The 21,919-nt window shown below is 41.6% G+C and overlaps 1 protein-coding gene across 1 annotated transcript in view; it reads left to right on the top strand.

Moving 5' to 3' along the window:
* The window catches only part of DBN1 (drebrin 1), a 50,067-nt gene that overhangs the window by 16,793 nt on the left and 11,355 nt on the right, over positions 1-21,919 (top strand). The window contains 6 exon segments of the mRNA XM_087955070.1: positions 14,424-14,479; positions 14,747-14,859; positions 17,468-17,542; positions 18,678-18,824; positions 19,213-19,290; positions 19,781-19,932. Of these exon segments, the coding sequence (XP_087811196.1) occupies positions 14,424-14,479; positions 14,747-14,859; positions 17,468-17,542; positions 18,678-18,824; positions 19,213-19,290; positions 19,781-19,932 (621 nt within the window).

The raw sequence follows: 21,919 nt of genomic DNA, 5'->3' as shown, positions 1-21,919 counted from the left end.
GGATGCAAGTTTGGGGTATTAAAATTATGTCAGGCAGCAAAACTTCTACGTTGTTCCAATGAAAACCAAAATGCATTGGCCCTTATGAGGCCAATTCCATTCCAGATGCTAATTAATTTTTTTAATCTTCATAGAATTCATATATGCTCGTGTCCATGGTTCATCCACCTCAATGTGCAATACTGCCAAATGATTGGAGGCTTGAAGCAGAGGCTAAATGCCTCACTAATATAAAGGCACAGAGGGTCAGCACTTGGGGAAGGGAGAACCATTCAGAAACTCAGTCCTGCTCTAAATGTTAAAGCAGGGTTCCAATATCTCAGGGGCTTCCACAAAGAAGAGGGAGTCAAGCTATTCTCCAAAGCATTTGAAGGCAGGACAAGAAGCAATGGGTGGAAAGTAATCAAGGAGAGAAGCAACGTAGATCTAAGGAGAAATTTCCTGACAGTTAGAACAATTAACCAGTGGAACAACTTGCCTCCTGAGGATGTGAATGCTCCAACACTGTTAAGTTTTTAAGAAGAGGTTGGATAACCATTTGTCTGAAGTGGTGTAGGGCAGTGGTCGCCAACTGTAGGCCGGGGACCACTGGTCGTCCGCAAGAAAATTTTGGTGCTCCGCAGAGAAATGTCCCCGCAAAAGTACTTCCTTCAAAGCAATCCAGGCTGCATGGGAACACAAGGCTGTGCTGCCCACATGGCCCACTCACCCGCTGGCCCCCACCCTTCGGCCGAGCATAAACCTTACCTTGAGTAGAGCCACGCGAGCTGGAACTGGAAGGTAAGACCAATGGCAGGGGAGGGAAATCCACCCTGGGGTGGCTTGCTGACACTGGTGGGAAAGTCGGTCCCATATTCCAGAGCTGCAATAGTCACAAGACTGGCCCTTTGATCATCCCAGAGCAGCTACTCCAGTCCATGGCAGTCCGGTGCACCCGGGTGGAGGAGCAGCTGCTCTGGGATGACCAAAGGGCCAGTCCTGTGACTACTGCAACTCTGGAATATGGGACCGACTTTCCCACCAACGTCAGCAAGCCACCGTCAGTCAAAATTCATATTAGTGGTCCGCGGGATTTAAAATTATGAGTTTGGTGGTCCCTGAGGTCCAAAAGGTTGGCGACCCCTGGTGTAGAGTTTCCTGTCTAAGCAGGGGATTGGACTAGAGGACCTTCAAGGTCCCTTCCACCTCTGTTATTCTATTCTAAATCCATATTGAGACCAGAAACTGATTGCTTTACCTGGCTTATTGCAGAGCTGTCCTTGGGCATACAGATCTATGAATGGTGAAAAGTAAACCTAAGCATTACAGAATAATAGAGTTGGAAGGGACCTTGGAGATCTTCTAGTCCAACCCGCTGCTCCAGCACAAAACTCTATACCATTTTGGGCAAATGGTTGTCCAATCTTAAAAACCTCCAGTGTTGGAGCAATCGGAATTAACCGGAGGCAAGCTATTCCGCTGATTAATTGTTATCACTGTTAGAGGAAATTTCTCCTTAGTTCTAGATTAGTTTCCATTCATTTCTTCTTGTCCTGCCTTCAAATGCTTTGGAGAATAGGATGACCCCTTAGAATGGCAAACCCTTAAGTATAGGAACACTGCTATCATGTCACCCCAGTCCTCCTTTTTATTAAACTAGACATACCACCCAATTCCTGCAACTGTTCTTCATATATTTTAGCCTCCAGCCCCTTAATCATCTTTGTTGCTCTTCTCTGCACTCTCAACATTTTTTTTTAATATTGTGATGACTAAAACTGGAGGCAGTGTATTCCAAGTGTGGTCTTACCAAGGTATTATAAAGTGGTATTATAAAGTAGCATAATTCCAAGTTAGATTTCAGCAGGAGTCAAAAAAGCAAGAGCATGATTCCAAGATTATAATGCTGAAATTTAGCAATGCTTATTTTTGGGGTGTGTGTGTGTAAAAATGTGAATAAGGAGCAATAGGAGCAGGAAGCCCCTGGGAAGCTTTCTTATCCCCATCCCCACCCACTGAAGATCCCAAATTAGACTGATGAATGGCAGTTTTTTTAAATATTTTTTTTTATTAATTTTCAATAAACAAACATACACAAACAAAACACAAAACATGAAAACATAAAACTTCTTTTTGGAAGGCGGCTTAGTCCCGGGTTACATCTTTTTGTACAGACATAAATCAAATTCATGCTCACTTTATATACCATTTCATATCTTATTTACCATTCTACATTTTCTATATAGCTTCTCCCCTCTTTTCACTCTCCTAATTCTATTTTATTTATTTTATCTCAATTTAAATCATTATGCTTGCATCTTTTGTCTGTTCTATTTCAATTATCTGTTATCTTTTTTCATTAACACAAAATTTCTCCTGTAATCACTGATTGAAGTATGACGCCTTTATATCTTTCCCCTAAATTTAACACATAAAATAATATATAATTTTCATTCTGATTCTGCTTAGTACATTCTAAAGCTACGTACTATATTTTAAAATAGGAAAATAATAAGTTTATAATATAATTAAAACAATAATCCATAGCAAATTAAACTCTATCGTTAAATCTTAAGCATTTTACACATTCCTTTTAATATTTTATCCCATTTTATAATCATATAATGTTCCAGTTTTCTAAAATTATTTCAAATACAATACAACAATACAGTCTTATGTACTTTTGCAGAATCTCTTTTTTTAATTATATTTTTACCCATTATCTCTGAATAAATCCTGTTTCTTTACATCTTGTTTCAAACCTTTGTAACTTCTCTTCCCTTTTTCCCTTCCTTTCTTCTCCAATCTAGCCTTTTTACACCCACCCCCCCCCGTCTCTTGATCTCCACCCTCTTAATCTCCACCCTCTTCTGTATTCCTCTTTTCTGTTGCTTTCTGACATTGTATCGATTTTTCACCTTATTTTTCCCTTTTTTGGTTGTTTTTTTAAGTCTTAAATTCTCCATTCTCTTTCCCCTCTTTCCCTTTTCTTCCCCAGCTAGAGTTGTTTGTTCATTAAAGATGGCTTCTTCTTCATCCCAATCTTCTTGTTCTTGTAGTTTCTGATAGGTAGAAATCGCCATTTCTAAGAAATGAAAAACAGACCCAGAAGAGCCCTTCCCTTCTTGTTCCTCTTCTTTTAGTTTTTTAAATTCCATTTTCAGTTCATCAACAAGTAATGCCATTGTGAAAAAATGTTTAAACAACCCAAATGTTTTTTATCTTTCAAATAATAATTTCCAAAGGTCCCAAAGTCACCAAGCAATCCAAATACACACAAACTGTTTCATTTAGCACTTTCTTCTTTTTATACTTTCTCTTCCTGGGGTACAATTCAGTTGCAAAGTTCCAAAATATATCTTTTAGAAGTCTTGTTACAATTTAACTCTAGTCTTAAAAGTTCCAAGCAGCCTCCTCCAGCAAAATCTTAGTATCAATTCTTTTCCTCTCCCTTCCCACTTATAGCAAAAAAATAATATTTTTTTTTCCAATGTTCAGAAATCTTTAATGTCCCCTTGGCTTTAATTTTCAAATTTAATTACCTGCTGATGCCAAAATGGGTTTTTCCGATTTCCATCTGCTATCACCGTAAGGAAGGAGAGTGAGAAAAAACAAACTTTCCCTTTTTACTTTCATTCGCCGCTTTTTCCGATCTTTGAGAGTGATGTATCTTTAATGAAATTTAAAATCCAGGGTATTTAAATGTTACTTATTATCCCGGTCAGCCAAAAACTTTCACTTCTCAGCTTCCTCCTGCACATTCTTATCTGGATGAAAGCTTCTTTGTGGCGGCCATTGCTGACCGCCGCTCCACCGCTTTCGGAAAAGGGAGTTAAGCCAGCTGAGGAGGGGGGTTGCGATTCCCCCGGACCCCTGCCGGATCTCCCCTGTCTTCAGTTACCTCTACGGGGTAACTATTAGCCCCCAAATCCGGCTGGATCGTGGGCACTCCAGCGGCGAGCGCAGCAGAAACCGCGCATGATCGTGGATTCTTGCCGCCGCCGAAGCCTTGCAAACCAGAAGTCCCCTGAATGGCAGTTTTATGCTGTTTCAGAAGGACTAGATTTAAGATAAGAGACATGTTTGGTTCCAAGAGGCCCTCTGCTCCTATTCCCATCCTTTAAAAAAAAAAGTTCAAAGGTTTCAGCTCCACCCACCCAAATCCCCAGATATCCTTCAGAAGAGAAAAAACCTGAACTGCAGTCTATGGCCCTTTATTGTTCACTGCATTACTTTTTCTTTTAGGTCTGAACATTTAAAATAATGCCTGGAGCGGAAAAAGCAGGCTGGATTTTGTGCTTCTTACTTCCATTACAGAAATTAAGACATCTGCTGGTGCAGGAGAAAATGTTATAATATCTATAACATGTCCTGTGCCAAGAAAAGAAGATTAAGATGCCTCTCTCTAAAAAGAACAGGAGAAGGAATTAGCTGAGAGCAAGCCAGTTAACTAACCATGTTTTTTACTCTCCCTTAATTCTAAGGATTACTTTGTGGTACGGTTATTTTTTCTTACCCAACTGTTAAATTGGCATCTAGGAGAATATAATACTCTACATATTATTTTAGCCATAGGTCTTGTCTAAAGTGAGTCCAAAGTGTTCATTGGATTTTGACTAAGCAGGACTAGATGCCAGATTGCTGGCCAGCTGTGATTCTCATTGACCAATCCTATTTCAACATAATGTAGTTTTGACTGGGTGTTATAATGCTAATATGAAAGAGCTCCGGGTATATAATCTAAGATATTTACCCAAAGATCAGGAATGGGACTTTACTTAATAGATGAAAGAATCCACCATATCCAAGGGCAAACTATTTGTTTCCCTTTACTAATTCTAATTGTAGCGAACTAATTTACTAATTGTAGTGAGAACAATCAACCAATGGAACAGCTTGCCTTTGGAAGTTGTGTGAGCGCCATCACTTGAGACTTGCAATAAGAGATTGGACTGCCATTTGTCAGAAATGGTGTAGGGTCTCCCGCTTGGGTTAGATGGCCTTCCAACTCTATTAATCTTAATGATCTGACTGATCTAATTCACTGTTTACCAATTCCAAACTCTCTGCTATGATTTACCAATCATTTGATTGTTTAAATTAGTCCTACAGTGAGGATACTCTATTATTAAGATAATAATCCCCACTAAAACTGGGGATAAAAATATTCAGTGCTTCATTTTAAATTAAAGCAGCCATACCCAGTCTGGTGCCCTCCAAATGTGAGTCACTGAAACCATCTTCCTCTCCAGCCCTTTCTTTTTTTTTAATATGGCTTAAAAGAGGCTAATTGAAATCTTAAGCCTTCCAGGGACATATAGCCCCCTGTTTCAACCCTAAAAATCAATGGAAATCTCCCCACTCTCTCTCTCCCCAAAGTGTGTTGGGTTCTCCCATTTGTGGAATGCAACCCACAACATGGTGCGGTGTTCGGGTTGATGAAAGTGTGTACTTCTATAGTAGGGCAACACTTGAAGAGTACCAGATTGGGGAAGGTTGGTGATCATCTATAGCTGTAAGCCTTTGAACTTTATAACTCTACTGAGCACTGCTTAACTGACACTATCATCTCTTTGTCTCTCTTCTTTTCTTCTTCTCCTGCTTGAAAATAAATCCTGATAAACTGAGCGCAAAACCCTGTTTAACATCACACTCAGATATTTTGAGTATCACTCCAGGATGTTTGGATAAAAATATGCTATTCTATGAACCAACAGGCTGCCAGCTTTCAGCTGATGGAAATACTTTCAGTATAGAGATGACCTGTCAAATTATTTGCTGTATAGAAGGCAGAGAGATAGCAATAAAATAACATAAATAATTCCAGGAAACATTGATGGCTTTGCACGATTGAAACTGCTGCAGGCATTTGTAGTTTCTCAGTATAGATGCTTTTAGCACATGTCAAATTCCATAAACAGCCATCACTGATGGATACAGATGACTTTTAAACAAGGTTAACTACCTTTTAAATATACATTTGGACTCTTAAAATAACAGGTTTCTTGGTTAATGTCAGTGAAGAAATGGCCAATCAATTCAGGTTCCTCAAATTTAGGTCATAGCTAATCTTCCTGAGCATTACTTGGGAAATGAATTGCTAACCCCATTGTTATTCTGGCAGAAGGAAATAAACCAGTGGGCACCCTCAGAGCCTGCATAGAGCCTGCTGCAGCAATAGGAAAATAGGGGTTCAAAACCAGGGGTACAGGTAAGGCACTGTGTCCCTCTTATAACAAATAGGAAATTGCCCATTGATCAACCAATTTTTCCCCCCGAAAGTGTCACTTGCAATTTGACATCTTTGGCAAACTGATAAACTGGAGGCAGTCAAACTGCTGGCAAAGTTAGTGGAGTTTCAGAAATAAATCTCAGCATAAGAGATGGTGGTGGTGCGTAAATATTTATCTGTATCTCTCCGCTGCTATCTAATGGTCAGCCAATTTTTTTTCCTTGATCAAACGTGGCAGCCCTTTTTGATTTATTATATGCCACCAAGTTGGTGTCAGCTCTTAGTGATCACCTATATATATTTCTCCATAATGATATGCCCCTAACCAGTGGTGGGATTAAAATTTTTTTACTACCAGTTCTGTGGGCGTGGCTTGGTGGACATGGCAGGGGAAGGATCAGGGCTGGGATTCAAATGTTATAACAACCGGTTCTGTGGGCGTGGCTTAGTTGGTGGGCATGGCTTGGTGGTTATGTGACTGGGTGGGCGTGGCTTGGTTGTCATGTTATTGGCTGGGCGTGGCCAACTCAATATCACTCACATTGAGGCACGCATCTCCTCGCCTGGCCTCTCATGACTGTGGGGATGCTGCAATAGTCGTAAGTGTGAAAAATGGTCATAAGTCACTTTTTTCAGTGCCATTGTAACTTTGAATGGTCACTCCACACAAGCAAAGTACCAGCAAAGGAGGGGAAAAAAACTCCAGAGAGGTTCCTGAGACAGGAAGTCTAGTCCTGCCAAGAACGTAATAAGGGTTAACAGAGAGACAGTTTCTGTAAGCAACACCAGAATGTTTCCTTCCTGCCTTCCTTACAGGATTAGGCCAGTAATTTCTTCTAACAACCGGTTCTCCGAACTGCTTAGAATGTTAACAACCGGTTCTAGTGACTAAGTGTGAACTGGTAGAATCCCACCCCTGGGAAGGATACTGTAAAACTTCTAGTCAGAGGTGGTATTTGCCGGTTTTCCGAACTACTCAAAATTTTCGCTACTGGTTCTCCAGAACTGCTCAGAACCTGCTGAATACCACCTCTGTCGCCAACTAGTCCTTCAGGTCTTCCAGTGGTGCACTACTAGAACACCAGAATAACAGTTGGAAAGTACTTTGGAGATCCTCTAATCCAACCTCCCTGCTCAAACAGAAGACCCGATACCATTTCCAACAAATGGTTGTCCGGCTTCTTAAAAACCTCTAATATTGGAGCACCCACAACTTCTGGAGGCAAGCCATTCCACATGAATTGATCTCACTGTTAGGAAATTTCTCCTTAGTTCTAGATTGGTCCTCTCCTTGATTAGTTTCCACCCATTGCTTCCTTTCCTGCTTTCAGGTGCTTTGGAGAATAGCTTGACTTCCTCTTCTTTGTGGCAGCCCCTGAGATATTGGAACATTGCTGTCATGTCACCCCTAGTCCTTCTTTTCATTGAAGTAGACATACACCCGATTCTTGCAACTGATCTTCATATGTTTTAACCTCTAGTCCACTAATCATCTTTGTTGCTACCTTGCTGCTGGCCATTTTCAACCTTCTCTTTCTTTCCAGCCTTCTCCCTGAGCTAATTCTTTGCACGATGCGTCCAAAATAGGATAATTTGAATCTTGTAAAATTCCCTGTTCTGATATCAAAGGAATGGACACATTGCCAGAAAGCGGGTTGTGTAAATCTAATGTTTTGGGGTGTTTTTTTTTTTTAATGGAGGATGGAAGTCCATGTTAAGTTCTTTAAATTCTATCAGGACTTTGCAGCACGAAATGGAGAGCAGATGGAACGTAGTCTATGTTGGAAGGCGTGCAGTAGAAAAAAAAATTAGCAATTCAGCAAATGGAGCACATGATATCCAGAAAGAGACCTTACTCAGTAAGCTCCCACTTTAGCCATTAAATACAAAGAAGCCAAAGTGCCTCTCAATTTATAATGCCGTGGTGGCTCTGCACATGGCAGGAACTGCACACGGCCAACTGTCTCTCATCCCCCACTCCCCTCTAAATCACCTTGTTCTCATCATATGAACTGTCTCCCGGCTGGATGGCAGTGTAGTTGCCATGGTGATAGAGAGATGCTGGTTGCCTTGATAAGCTGAGATTTAAGTCTCTCCACCCACGCAGCCTAGACCAATTCTCTGTGCTCCTTCCTCCTCCTCCTCCTCCTTCACAGGAGGCCTTCGGATGAGGTGGTAAAGAGAACAAAACCCTCTGCGCTTGGGACGGTATGCGAAAGCATTTGGGCTGGATCCCTGTTGGAGGACTGGCAATGGTGGGCAAATAGGCTTCCCTCAGTAAATGTGGAAACAAAGGGCGGACTCTTAGAGACTGCCTCCATGGAGGCCCCTTCACACAAACCACAATAGCTCATTAATATGCAGCTGCTGTTTTGATTTCACCATGCTCCCTCTCCCCTCCCTCTCCTTCTCATTCCTGCACTTAATGGACCCGCCAGAACTGTGTGGGTCTTTAAGACCAGGTAGGAGAGTGTTTTATGCCATCCGGTGTTCTAGTTCTCCATTTTGCTCTTTCTGTGGAAATCCTCTCCTCCACTTCACGCCCTTGCAAATGACTTAACGCTGTCAATGTACACGTAGAAGAAAAAGAACCGGGTTACCTTGCAGTAGGTGCCTTGCTTAGGGGGCCCTAACTGAATCCCTTGCTTTTTTTTAACCAGAGTGCACTACAGTCTCCCTCAGCCCTCCAGTAGCCTTGCTGCTCCAGGTTGATAGGAGCTGCAGTCCTGCACATGTGGAAGGCTCTATAATTTGGTCTCTTTGCCCTGTCATGTTGCAGCTGGAGTTGGACGTGGGCAAGCAGGTCATCTGATTGTCGCAACCAATCAGTCAGTTGCCTGATACAGTTTCCCATCTCACGAAAGGGATTCTGAATCTTCACTCTGTCAAGCCAACTTCCCCCAAAGTAAAGAACATGCTCTGGAAAATTCTGAGATGAGCTGTGTTCTAAAATAAGAAATGATCATTGCTCTCTTTTAACACAATTTTGTAATGATCATTGTTTTGCAGAAACTGTTAGGAAGGTAAGTCGCTGTCAAGGCTGAGCAGTCGACACCTTGCTTTGCAGCCAATTATTAATCTGTCATTCTGTCCGGGATCTCTGAAATATTTTGACAATATAAAGTTAAAGATGCAACTAACAGGTGATTGCCTCATTTAATCACAGGCCTGCCTAGCCAATGCTGTTCCCACAATGGCTAACCAGATGCTTTGGGGAATTTACTGGCATATACATGATTGTATCTTGCTTTTCCCTGATGGGGCAAATGTGCTTGAGTATGGGATGTCCATAAGACAAGCATGACACAATAAAAATATCCTATTATTGTTTTTCCTGTAAGTAGTAGTTGCTTCCAATAATAGAGCCAGCATGACTAGAAGGCGTTGATAGGTTTAGTCTCAAGAAATGTGTTCTAGTCTTGTTTTAAAACCCTTCAAATAGATAACCACCAATATGTTTTTGTAGAAACCATCTCCTTTGGCTTTCTATTTGTCTTATAATACTTATAATAATACTTCCCATCATTTTATTTGGGGCATATTTTGATCAGCTAACTGGTCAGTTTTTATTGTTTCCTCTCCAAATCCTTTTTTTAAAAAAACAGCATTAACAACTTTCAAGTTTTCTGGTACAGAGGATGATAGAGGCTAGTCTAGTGAAGAGAAGGACCAAGGGAAACATGATAGCAGTGTTCCTGTCAGGATTCCAGCGATCACCCTAATTAAATCATGAGCCTATGAATTGACAGTTCCATTATCTGAGGGGCTGCCACAGAGAGGAGGGAGGGAGGTCAAGCTATTTTCCAAAGCGCCTGAAGGCCAGACAAGAATAATGGATGGAAACTGATCAAGGAGAGATTCAACTTAGAAATAAGGAGAAATTTTCTGACAGTGAGAACAATCAACTAATGGAACAGCTTGCCTTCAGAAGTTGTGGGAGCTTTATCACTGGAGGCTTGCAAGAAGAGATTGGACTGCCATTTGTCAGAAATGGTGTAGGGTCTCTCGCTTGGGCGGTGGGTTGGACTAGATGACCTACAAGGTCCCTTCCAACTCTGTTAATCTGTAAATCTGTCTGTAAATATTAGGGGTGCTTTTGTTATATAAAGGTGCTGAATTGTTTTGGACTAAGGACCATTTTTGAGCGGCATGCCACGAGCTTTACTCCAAAAATTGGGTAGGAATTGGACAAAAATTAATTTTGATTTAATTTTGTCAAATTAATATGTTTAAATATAATTGATATTTCCTCATTTATTTTCTGTTATATTCCATGAGGTCTGCAGGGGACAAGGGAGTTAGAGTGACAGAAGCAGCATCATGATGAAAGACACACACACACACACACACACACACACACACACACACACACTTTTCCACAGACATCCCATGAACTTAAGGGCAGGACTTGTGTCACAATGCTGCAATGTCCCAAAGGTGCTTATGGACTTTCTGGTTTTCTTTCATTGAGAAGTCGGAGCTGTGCTTTCTGCAGGATGTTTTCCTCCCTGTGTCGCTTCACTGTTGAGCACAGGCACAGGATGATGGGAATGAGTCTGGGATGTCTCCGTCTCAAACTGAAGCGCAAATGGTGCCTGTAGTCTTCAATTTTTCTGGAAATCCTGTGTGGGGAAAAGTCCCTCTGGGACAACCAGGACCCAGAATACTGAGAATCTCCATAGACACAATGCAGTGTTGCTTTGATCAACTTGGCTGAGGCAATGAGAGCCTGTGGATGGTGCTGGGTTGTATTAATTTTTTGCAACATTAGTGTGGGAGGTGCTTTCAACTCTTTTAGAAGACAAGTGATTTCACATCTGAGTTATTTTGAGATCTCCTGGGGAATTACATTGTGTAGACTCAATGATGTTTGGTATTCAGTTTTTTTAGGAGGGCCTAGATTCATTCTTTGCCTTAATATCTTGATACCTCTAGTTTCTTACTAAGGAGAAGTAAAATTCAACATAAAAATCTGAGATTTGAAGTGACACTATTTTAAAAGGGCACTGTTAAAAAAACAAATGAAATACTTCAACCTCCCCAATGATTCTATTGTTAAGGTGATGTCCAGGAACACAAATACTTCGGGGAGGTATTCAAAAAACCAGAATCAAGTAACAATTCACCCAGAAGCCCAGTTCTATCTTCTGAAAATGAAAACTTTCCTGCTTATTTAATTTCTATACCATTGCAATATGCATGGGCTCTTGAAATTTGACCTAAATAAAACAATATTGCATACAATCAACAGCACCTGAGCAATATAGACAATAAGATCATACCAAGCCATCATTTCCTGAATGTTCTTGGGAAATATTGTCTTTGCTAACTTCCAGCTATCCACCAGTGTAAGTGTTATTTTGGCCTTGAGGGGAAGAGAGGAGAATTCCAAAATGGGGATTGCAATAAAAATGGCCAGAGTTGGCCAGGGAAAATATATCTGGTGGGTGGAAGTGCTCCTTTAGAAAACCCAAGCAGCAAGCAATGTAGGGCTTTATAAACTAAAACAATCTCTGTAATTAGAAACAAATTGACCAAGCCAGTTACAGGCCCCTGTGTTAATGAGGTGCAGCCCTGTAGCATGTTCTATGGTGATACTTGTTTGCCAGCAAGTACACCATTGCATTTTGCAACAAACAAAATTTCTTTTTAAAGGCAGCCCCATCCAGCAGTCCAGTTGTGGTAATAAGAGCTGTTACTAAGACTTCCCACTCCATGTAGGGTATAACTGGCACAAAACTGAAGAAGTCCCGATCATGCCTTCTACCTATCCATCTAGTAGACTGTGAGTTTAGAACAACCCTTTCAGAGTTATACCTGAAGCTGTTGGAAAGCTCTTCTGACTAAACAGTTGCTCAGTTTTCCTAGGATTTAACTTCAGGCTGTTTGGTTCCTGAACCTCCAGTCAGAAGTTGAGGTATACAGCTGGAGAGGTGGAGATGTAGACTAAAAGCCATTTAAATAATCTGCTTCCTCTAAGGTGTTTGTTAACTGATACCTCACCATCTTCTCTATAACTTTCCTCAAAAAGGGAAGGTTGAAGACCAGGCAATAGTTGTCTGAAAGAGCTGGGCTGAAGGAAGCCTCTTGAAAAGGCAGTGTACCACTGCCTCCCTCAAGATGGCTTAGCTTAGAGGGACTTAGAGACTGATTATTTCTTGGTCCCAGTTAGTGTGCATCCCACACCACACATAAAACTAAGCAAACTGAAGGAGCTAAGAGAAGCAGGGATCAAATCTCACCCGACGGCAGGGTTAGAAAGCACCCTGTCCACTTCATTGGAATCCATTGGCTGAAAGGAGTCCTCGATAACATTACAAGACATTATCCCAGCCACCATTTCATCCTTTTGTCCATGGAAAATCCAGACTGCAATGAATGTGACTTTTATTAGCAAAATGTTGGACTAACAAGACATAGAAACCAGGTGGCAACTCTTCCTGCTCATCTTTCCCCTAGCAAGAATTGACATTCGCCTAAAGTAAGATTAGCAACACAGGATTGATGCTTCCTTGCTCTTACTGCTATTGTGTAGGCTTGAACATAAGCTCATGCCCCTACGCAGTCAGATTCACATTTCATTTTCCTCCATTAGCATTCCAGGCATAGTTAGTGCTGCTTCATCTCCTAGACTTTCCAAAGAGCTCCCTAGAATTGGCTAAATGGGAAGGGGCCACTTGGGAGCATATTAAGTGTTAAAGTTGCCTCCTGAATCCAAAAGTCTATGGGGTACTCTTAAGATCACTAAGAAGATTCCCAAATGCCCACTGGAATCCACCTGAATCCATTAGGCTGCTGAGACAGATCTTGCAGAGGTCCTGGGCAATCATGAATCTTATCTGGACCAGATAGTTGATCTAATTATGATAAAAAAAAACTTCAATTGAATGCCCACCACCTCATTAACTACTCTGAGAAAACAACCCAGGTATACCTGTATGTGTATGAACTGATTTATGTGGGACATGTCTATGGTTGTCCTGGAACTTCTGAGCCTTCTTTGAAGCTCTTCTCAAGATGTGGTAATTTCCAAACTAGTTTTATAATAGGTTTTAAAAAGCATCCTATTCAGCAGCACAGCAGTCGGAACATTTAACAGGACCCCCAACCTATATGTTGCCCATACACGTAGGCACCCATGCCCTGTTTCCCAAGAACTGAAACCTTGGCCACAGACAAGATGTCTCTCATAATCAATACAACCCCACCCAGTCCTGGAGCTGGTTGCTGAAATACTCAAAATTAGAGTATTTAGGGGAATTTCAGGATGACATCAGTACTCTTCCCCCACAAGGCTTTGATAATGCATGCCAGATCCACTTGGATATCCGGTATCAAAGTGTGGATGAACATGATTTAATTACAAGTAGGTCTGGCATCTATCATTAGTAACTCAAGGCCAAGATCACTAGCAGTTTTACTTCTTAGATTTTGGATTGAGGTGTTTGGGCTAGAAGTGGGGACCAGCACACCAAACTTTTGTCCCTCCTTCTCCTACAGTAACTTGCCTAGTTCTTCACACCATCTCTCCCTCAATCCATTTCTTCTTCTTCTTATATTTATATTTTCCAGATAGGTATTGTTTGTACATGACTCCTCTTAATACGATTGCACGAATACTTGTGCCTCCTGATTTCATTTTTCCCGATTTCATTTTTTACAATCTCCTCTCCATAAACCTAAAACTCAGACTATGTTTCGGACTTCAATGAAACAGATACTAATTCATGAAAACTATTAATAATTCTATGGTAAAAAACTTCAGCTGTTTGGAAAGTGAAAGCAATATTTTTTTAAATAAGTCTTTCTTCACTGCCGGTATGTCACAAGTTCTGTGCAGAGAGCATGCAAATTAATTCAGCATCACACAACTCAACTTGATGAACCACAGCTTTCACTTTTTAAAAAGCAAAAGGATCCCAAATGTACTTAGTCCTTGTGAAGGGTGAGATTCACTCCTGTCTACAGAAATCTCTCTTGCAAGGAGTTAAGATAAAGTGTTTTAAAGCCATGCACAGTTTTGGGGACTGTAGCAGGAGAACAAATAATCAACACGTACAAAGCTATTGCAATATAAGCCATCACATTGTCTTATTCTTAGTAGTGACAGTGGCTTTCCTTTGTGCAGGTTTGGGAGAGCAGGAATGGTCAGGCTTCTATAGTGTGCTTCCCTGTTCCAATGTGTTTGCATTATTATTATTTTTTATTCCAGGGCTTTGTATACCTATGAAGAAGACTCTGATAATCTGAAACTGGCAGCCTCAGGAAGTGAGTATTGGCATCAAATGCTACTTTATCTTTAATCCGAGTGGCTTTTGTCTCCACAAAGGGATCTGCTCCTCCCTTCCATAGAGCGTAGTTGCATGGATAGGGGGCTGAATTTGGGAGTGAGTTGCTCCTGACTTGTGACAAGGATCTCCCCAGATGGCTGAGAAAAAACATATTTCATTTGATAAAGTGTATCTATCATAAGCTGAAAAGCAGAAGGTTTTGACTGTTGCTTTGTCCCATGAGTGTGTTGCTTTCTCTCCCCAGCTGGTGGCCTGCAAGAGCTGTCTAGCCATTTTGAGAACCAGAAGGTGATGTACGGATTCTGCAGTGTCAAAGATCCACAGGCCACCCTGCCTAAATATGTCCTGGTTAATTGGGTAAGCCCTAAAAAAAACAACCCCTCTCTGGGGAATAGCTCATTCTCGTTTCCTGATGTTTCATTTATATTCATGATGTAAAATTCACTACCTTAGGAGGACAAATTATGCTGTATTTAAAATATATACCAACCAGATACTCTTCCTTCTCCCTCCTCCCTCCCTTGTTTGATAGAACACTCAAGTAGTCCTATCTGGATTGATAGGTAAGGCTGAGTGGCCTGTTCCTTGCTCTCACCATCTTTGTTTAAAATGATTTGTAAACACATTAACATATCTGGTTTGGGTAGAATTGTGTGTGCACATACATTCTTCCAAGCGGCTGAGAGAAAGAGGCCCCTTCCTAACCCCTACTCAAACATGATCTGAATCAAGCAGTTACATGTTTCCCTCATGGTAAAAAAAAAAAAAAATTGGACAAGGACACAATCATTTAAAGCTAAACATACTGTGCGGTTTGGTCCTGAGTAGACTTAGCTATCTTTCAAGAATTGGACAGGAGAACTTCCAAGTGATTATTACATTTTTCCTTCCCCACCCCCCCTCTTCCTGTTCTTATACCACAGGAGTCCTCTGGGCTTAAGATTTAAGTAGAATGTAGGTACAAAGTGGCCCTCTAATATCGTGAAATTGATCCTCCTGATGAAGGTTGGTGTCTCTCCCAACTTTTGGACCAGTCATACATGCCTGTTTTTCAACACAAGGTGATCTCTTTGTAAGAACATCTGTGCTTTCTCCTATTCAAGAAAACGCCCAAGATGGCTCTGAGGAATACACTGAAGGAAAAGCCAGTACTTTGAGCAGACATATTGTTGGCTTCCATTGACCACAGTAGATTGTACAGTATTGCCCTCTAATGGAATTATTGTGGTAATAAACAGCATAAGTTTATACTGCCTGCCTCACCCTCCAGAAATTGCCCATTCTCACATTACAATACTGTCTTTCCTCCCTTCATCACTCCCTAGTTTTTAAACCACATTTTCAGCATTTAACTCAGACCTCTGCTAATGGAAATGTTTAAATACAACATTCTTTAGGGAGAAAATAGCTTGCAGATTTTTTAAAGTAAGTGAATTCTCAGTAGGAATATAGTTGGCAATTAAAAAGAAGGCAGTGCTGTTTTCCAGTTATTCAGGAGAGGCCTAGGAATTCTGTACACCAATTTCCTGCTGCTGTGTCCACACTCTCAAGGATTACTTCCCCCAGATTATTACCCTCCAGATGTGTTGGATTATAACAATAATTACCACCAGCCCAAAATAGCTATAGCTATGCTGCTTGGAAATGATGGGAGTTATATGGAATATATTTGAGGATGCCAGTCTGGAGAAAACTGTTTGAGGAATATACTTAAAGGATATCCTTTGGTGTTTTGCTGTAATTGAAATGGCAAAGAAACAGCTGAGTGTATTTGTGAAGTGCAACCATGCCTGTTTGGCTGCCTGGGGGGTGATGGCATTTTCCTGGATATCACATGGTTGGATACTGCTGAGCAGCAGACCCTCCTGTAAATGCCTTGCTTTGAGATTAAGAGCTGTTACTGAGCTGCAAATCGTTATCTTAATTTAGAAAGTGAAAAGGGGGTGAACAACATCCCCTAGGAAGGGCTTGTCCACTTCTCCACTATGAGAGGATTCAATACAAAGCAATAGAAGCTATGTTGACTCTGTGAGTTCCAGCTTCCTTTTTCCAGATGTTGTTGCTACGAGAGTCCCCATGGCGACCCACCTCCTATTTGTGCTAGTAGGCACATCTGGAACTTCAAAGTGGGAGACTCACACAAAATGGCTCTCATGATGGTCATGGGAGGGGGGCAGTCAGAACTGGTGAGATTGTTCGTCCTTATTCCTCTCACTTCTCTGTTTATCCTTTTTCCCTGGGTGTGCAAACATTTCACACAATGCTTTAGATTGCAGCCATCCATTTTTTACATTCCTCCCCCCCCCCTAAGAATGTCTCTAGAGTTTGTCTATGGAAGATTCTTGGTCATCCAGGTCATGGTTGTCCCAAAGGTGCTTTTTTCAAAAGGCAACTGGACTTTCTGGTTTTTCTTTGAAGATGTTTCGCTTCTCATCCAAGAAGCTTCTGTTAGAACCGAAGAAGCTTTTTAATGAGAAGCGAAAGGTCTTTAAGGAAAAACAAAGTCCAGTTGCCTTTTGAAAAAGCACCTTTGGGTCTCTTTGTGACCTGGAAATATCCTTAGAAATGTTATGTATGATGCTTTGCTTTGCTTCCTGTTTAATGGAAATTATATTTACTAAAGATCAGGGCAATAGGATGACATCAAATGAAGGGAACACCCTGGCATCCATGGAATTTAAGATAGAGGAGCATTGCTTTTCTACATTGCTAACAGAATGATATGGCTTTTGTCTAAAGTATCACATCTCTTGTTGCTGGCCCAAATGTATGCCTGGAATACCTTTCATTTCTGAAACCTAAGGCACTCTCCTGGTTTTCTTCTGGTCTGGTGCCATCTTTGTTTCTGTTAATTATTCTGGAGACCCTGTGTGTGCTTGAGGAACATGCCTGCTATTTTCAGTGCACTGAATGACCTTTGTCAGCTTTAATCTTTCCTATCGTTCTTCCCTTTCATTCTTGGCAGGTTGGAGAGGATGTAGCTGATGCCCGCAAGTGTGCCTGTGCTAGCCACGTGGCCAAAATTGCAGAGTTCTTCCAGGTAAGTGAGAAATTATGTGAATGGAACATGCAGGTGGAAATGAAAGGCAGAGTAGGCTAATGGTCAAGAGCTGGACTGGGGAGAACCATATGGATACTATTGGTCTGGTCACTCTCTCTCTCTCTCTCTCAGCCTATCTCGCCGCATTGTTGCTGTGAGAATAAAATTAGGAGATAATCTCCTATAAGCTGCTCTGAGCTCTTAGAGAGAAAAGATGGGATGTAAATAGAATAAATCAATAATTAAACTTCTGTTGTATCCAAAATGTGGAGATAACAGCTGTTTATGTACAGTGTGATGATATTTGGGCTCCATGAAAGCATATTTACCCTATAAAGGATAGTGCAGGGCATCCTATTGCTCTAGAAATACATGTAACTTGTATCTTAATTTCAGCCTTTAAAAAATGTCTTTTCCACTGTCTCTTATGAGGCAGGTTGTTGGTTGCAGAGAAAAAAAAGTGATACAAGCAGAATGCAAGAAAAATAAGGATGCCAGGAAGGAAAATGTTGTAATGACGAGGCAGTCGAGGTGTTTGATCATGATCAACTGAATCATGATGATCTTTATTGGAGTCTAGTCCTGCATTTATACACATTTTTAGTTATCCTCCAACATTGGTTAACTTTGGTTACTGCTTAACTTTGGTTACTGTTTAGCATAATAGTAATTAACACAATTAATTATCTCTAGTTAAAGTCTAACATATGTTTACTTCCTCTCTCTAATCCTCCTTTAGATTAGTGACTTTGTTTGCCTGAGTTGTATTTGCTTGGAAACATTCTTTATCTGAGGTTTGCCATCCGAGATAGGAACATTCCTGCAATTACAACTCTACAGGAAAAAAAAGAGGGAAATTAAAGAATGAATTATTTAGGTAAAGTCCCAATCACAGCTTGCTTCAATCCTAGTCTATCACGCACTCCCCAGCAGATATCTCAATACATAAGTAGTAATAATAAGACTAAGAAGGATAAGTAATAAATAATAATGTAAATATGGTCTTTCCCTAAAATGTGATGATAACAAACTGTTCGAAAGTGGGCCCAGTTCCACATGGTGACTCTGGGGTGGCCATGAAAAAAAAACACTGATCCTGAATACTTTTGTGTGATTTTAATGCCTCCTCTGACAGGGTGTGGATGTAATTGTCAACGCTAGCAGTGTGGAAGACATAGACCCGGGAGCTATTGGCCAGAGACTCTCCAATGGCTTGGCACGTATTGCCAGCCCAGTGCTGCACCGCCTTCGCCTGCGTGAGAATGAGAATGCCCAACCTGTGGTAATGCTTCTTCTACACTCTTCACTCAGCCAATCTCATATTAGTCTTGTTTTGCTTTTGGGATAGGAACAGAAGCAACAGGACCCCAACTTATTTCAGGGTCTCAAGGACAAAGCACTTCATTTTTAAGAGTGACAATACAGAAGAACAACAGTTCTTGGGGTTTATCTGTTGTTATATGTTCCTTCAGAGGAAGTTATATATTTGGAGAAATGTCTAGGCAGTTATTCCCATGCAGTTATGATCATGCACAAGGAAAGAAGTCATTCCATTCGGCTGACATGCACTCTAGTAAGAACAGGTGGTTGCTTTTTAAGGGGGATAGCAAACCTAGAATACAAACACATATGTTCCAATGAGCCTTATCTGACCGATTTCTCAATTGTAGGGCACGGTCTATCAGAAGACGGATGCAGCTGTGGAGATGAAACGCCTCAACCGGGAGCAGTTCTGGGAGCAGGCTAAGGTAGGTCATCCTTCTACCTCAGGGGTGTCAAATTCAATTTCATTGAGGGCCACATCAGGGCTGTGATTGACCTCGGTGGGGAGGGCTGGGTGGGTGTGGCTGACTGGATGGGTGTGGCTGCTTGAAGCCACTCCCCAAACTGCTGGCATGTTTCCTGTTTGCCTTGGCCGAAGCCACACTAGCCTGATGTTTCCTCTTCACATTGGGTAGACTAGGCCAAAGCCATGTGGGCCAGCCTCTTATTCCACGACGGCCCTGTAGGCCGGATCCGACCACATCATGGCCCGCATTCGGCCCACGGGCCTTGTGTTTGACACCCCTGTTCTACATAGGTCAGGCTGAGGCACACATATGTGTGGGTGCCAATATGCTCATCGACCTGCACAAAACACACGGTCAATCCTGGCGTCCTTTGATCACCTCTACCGTGTGATGGGAGGCCTGTTATGAGTAGAGTTGGCATTGACCTTCCCTGTTTCCTACTTTGCAGAAAGAGGAAGAGCTACGCAAAGAAGAAGAGCGTAAGAAAGCCCTGGATGAGCGGCTGCGTTTTGAGCAAGAGCGCATGGAGCAGGAGAGGCAGGAGCAAGAGGAGCGTGAGAAGCGCTACCGGGAGCGTGAAGAGCAGATCGAGGAGCATAGGCAAGGGAGGGACTAGAAGGAGGAGGGCGGGGGTGCTGATAAGTAGTAATAGTGAGTGGGAGAAGCAATAAATAGCCAAATCTATTGCATTCTCCAACTGGGATAAAAGCTGCTTCCTCCTACAGACGGTGGCATTTATGAGCAGCTGTAATATTGTCCTTTATTCTTTGACATGTTAGGTTTAGAATTTTATATACTCCTGTTGTTATTATTTTTGCCAATCGTGGTTATGTCATGTTTTTCATGGTCCGACTGATTTTCTTTGAGAAGAGATTGCTGGTCTCCTAGGGTGAAGTTATAGCTCTACCTCTCTTTGGGAGGCGTCATTGATGTGATGTAGAAATACAAGGATGTTTCTTTGACACGTTTTCATATTTAGAAGTAAAAATTGTCTTGTCTCATTGCTTGCCCAGTTGCTTTTCCTTCTGTTTGGCTTGTCCTCGGTGTGTCCAAGTTGTGTCTCAATGTTCTGCCTACATCGCCCTAATTTTAATGAGCCTGCTGCAGCTTACATGATTCTACATGTCCTGGGAAAAGGCCATTCAAGGGTACAGGCTAGGTTCTGGCAACGGAAAGACCCAGGTTCAAGTGCTGCTGCCCATCAAAAAGGGGGTTTGAATAGCTTACAAAAACTTGCTTCATTTTCTAACTGATTAGCCTTTTGCCGTGTGTGTATTTAATTGTCGAGTAAGCTATAACTTGTTTTATTTATATTATAATAATAATAAAAAAACATTTCAAGGAATTTATTCTCCCAGCATGCCTGTGGGTTGATTAGACTGCCTTGATTAGACTGTGGGTTTACGGTGACTGCCTGTAGGCCTCCCAATTGGTTTTAGAAAGGGGGGATGTTAGCCTCCTCAGTCCACACATAATTTTTCTGACTGTGCTTTACGGCACTCTTTGGTCTCTTGGAAACATATGACAACTAGAAACAGTAGCTCCTTCCCCCCCCCCGATTTTGCCCTGCAGTGAGCACTTACAGAAATCTGCACTCAAGCATAATCTGACTCTTTATTTTTAAATGGGAAGCCCAAAAGCCTAACTGGTGGCTTGATTGATTGAGCAGCTCTAAGGTGCATCAGGGAATTTCCCCACTAGAATCAAAATTGTCCGGCAGTCCCATTGTCTTTAGAGGGTCTGCTGAGGGACCCCCTCCTCTATTGATCTGTGAGTGACATCCTCAGTGGGAGACAAGATGTCACAGAATGCTCTCACCCTGAAACTACATGTGGCCCCAACTCTTCTTATAGTTCATTCACAAAGTAATATTATTCCAACTGATTTCGGACCTGGGTTGACGTGGGTGCCTGTACTGGTTTTTAATTGCCTTGTATGTTTATATAATTGTTTTTGTTTTGCCATTCCCTGCTCAAGGTCCATTAGGATTGGGGCAGGCTTAAATATAGAGAGGCAGACCGCCACAGAGACAGATAAAATGCTACTTATACAGTAGTTTGTGGTAGCTCTGCAGGGTTACCCTAGCAATCAGGTTGATTGAAGAAAAAACTTTTCCACTTGTTACGAGCTATCTGTGGGCCTATTCCTTTCATATGCTTAAATGGGCCAGTTGGAAGAATATGGTTTGTTGCAAGAACAATCTGCGGTTAATTGACTCCAGTTAGCAAAACCTCAAGAGATTCCATTCAGCTCAAAACCTACCCCCATATGGACACGTTACAGCTGTTTTGGAAGATTATCAAAACCCTATCTTTTGCAGGGGGGGGGGGGGAATTGCTGAAGAGAAAGAATGGATACAAAAGCATAACAGGAAGTTCTCATTTAGTGACTGCCTTGGATGGAACCTGTTCACGGTTAAGATAGCAATAAAGTAACTTTGCAACCAATCCTCACATTTATGATCTCCACAGATCTGCAAAGCAAAGTAAAGCTGTAGTAAGATTGTAAGCATAGTCATGGTTTTACTTAGTGACCACTTCACTTAACAACAGAGTTGCCAGTTCCAAATGTGGTCACTAAATGAGGA

Source organism: Notechis scutatus, chromosome 2, assembly GCF_049901735.1.
Source record: "Notechis scutatus isolate UNSWTSFEM ecotype Mainland chromosome 2, rNotScu1.2, whole genome shotgun sequence".
NCBI lineage: Eukaryota > Metazoa > Chordata > Lepidosauria > Squamata > Elapidae > Notechis > Notechis scutatus.
Note: the sequence above shows the minus strand (reverse complement) of the source record. Positions and strands in the feature narration are given on the sequence as shown.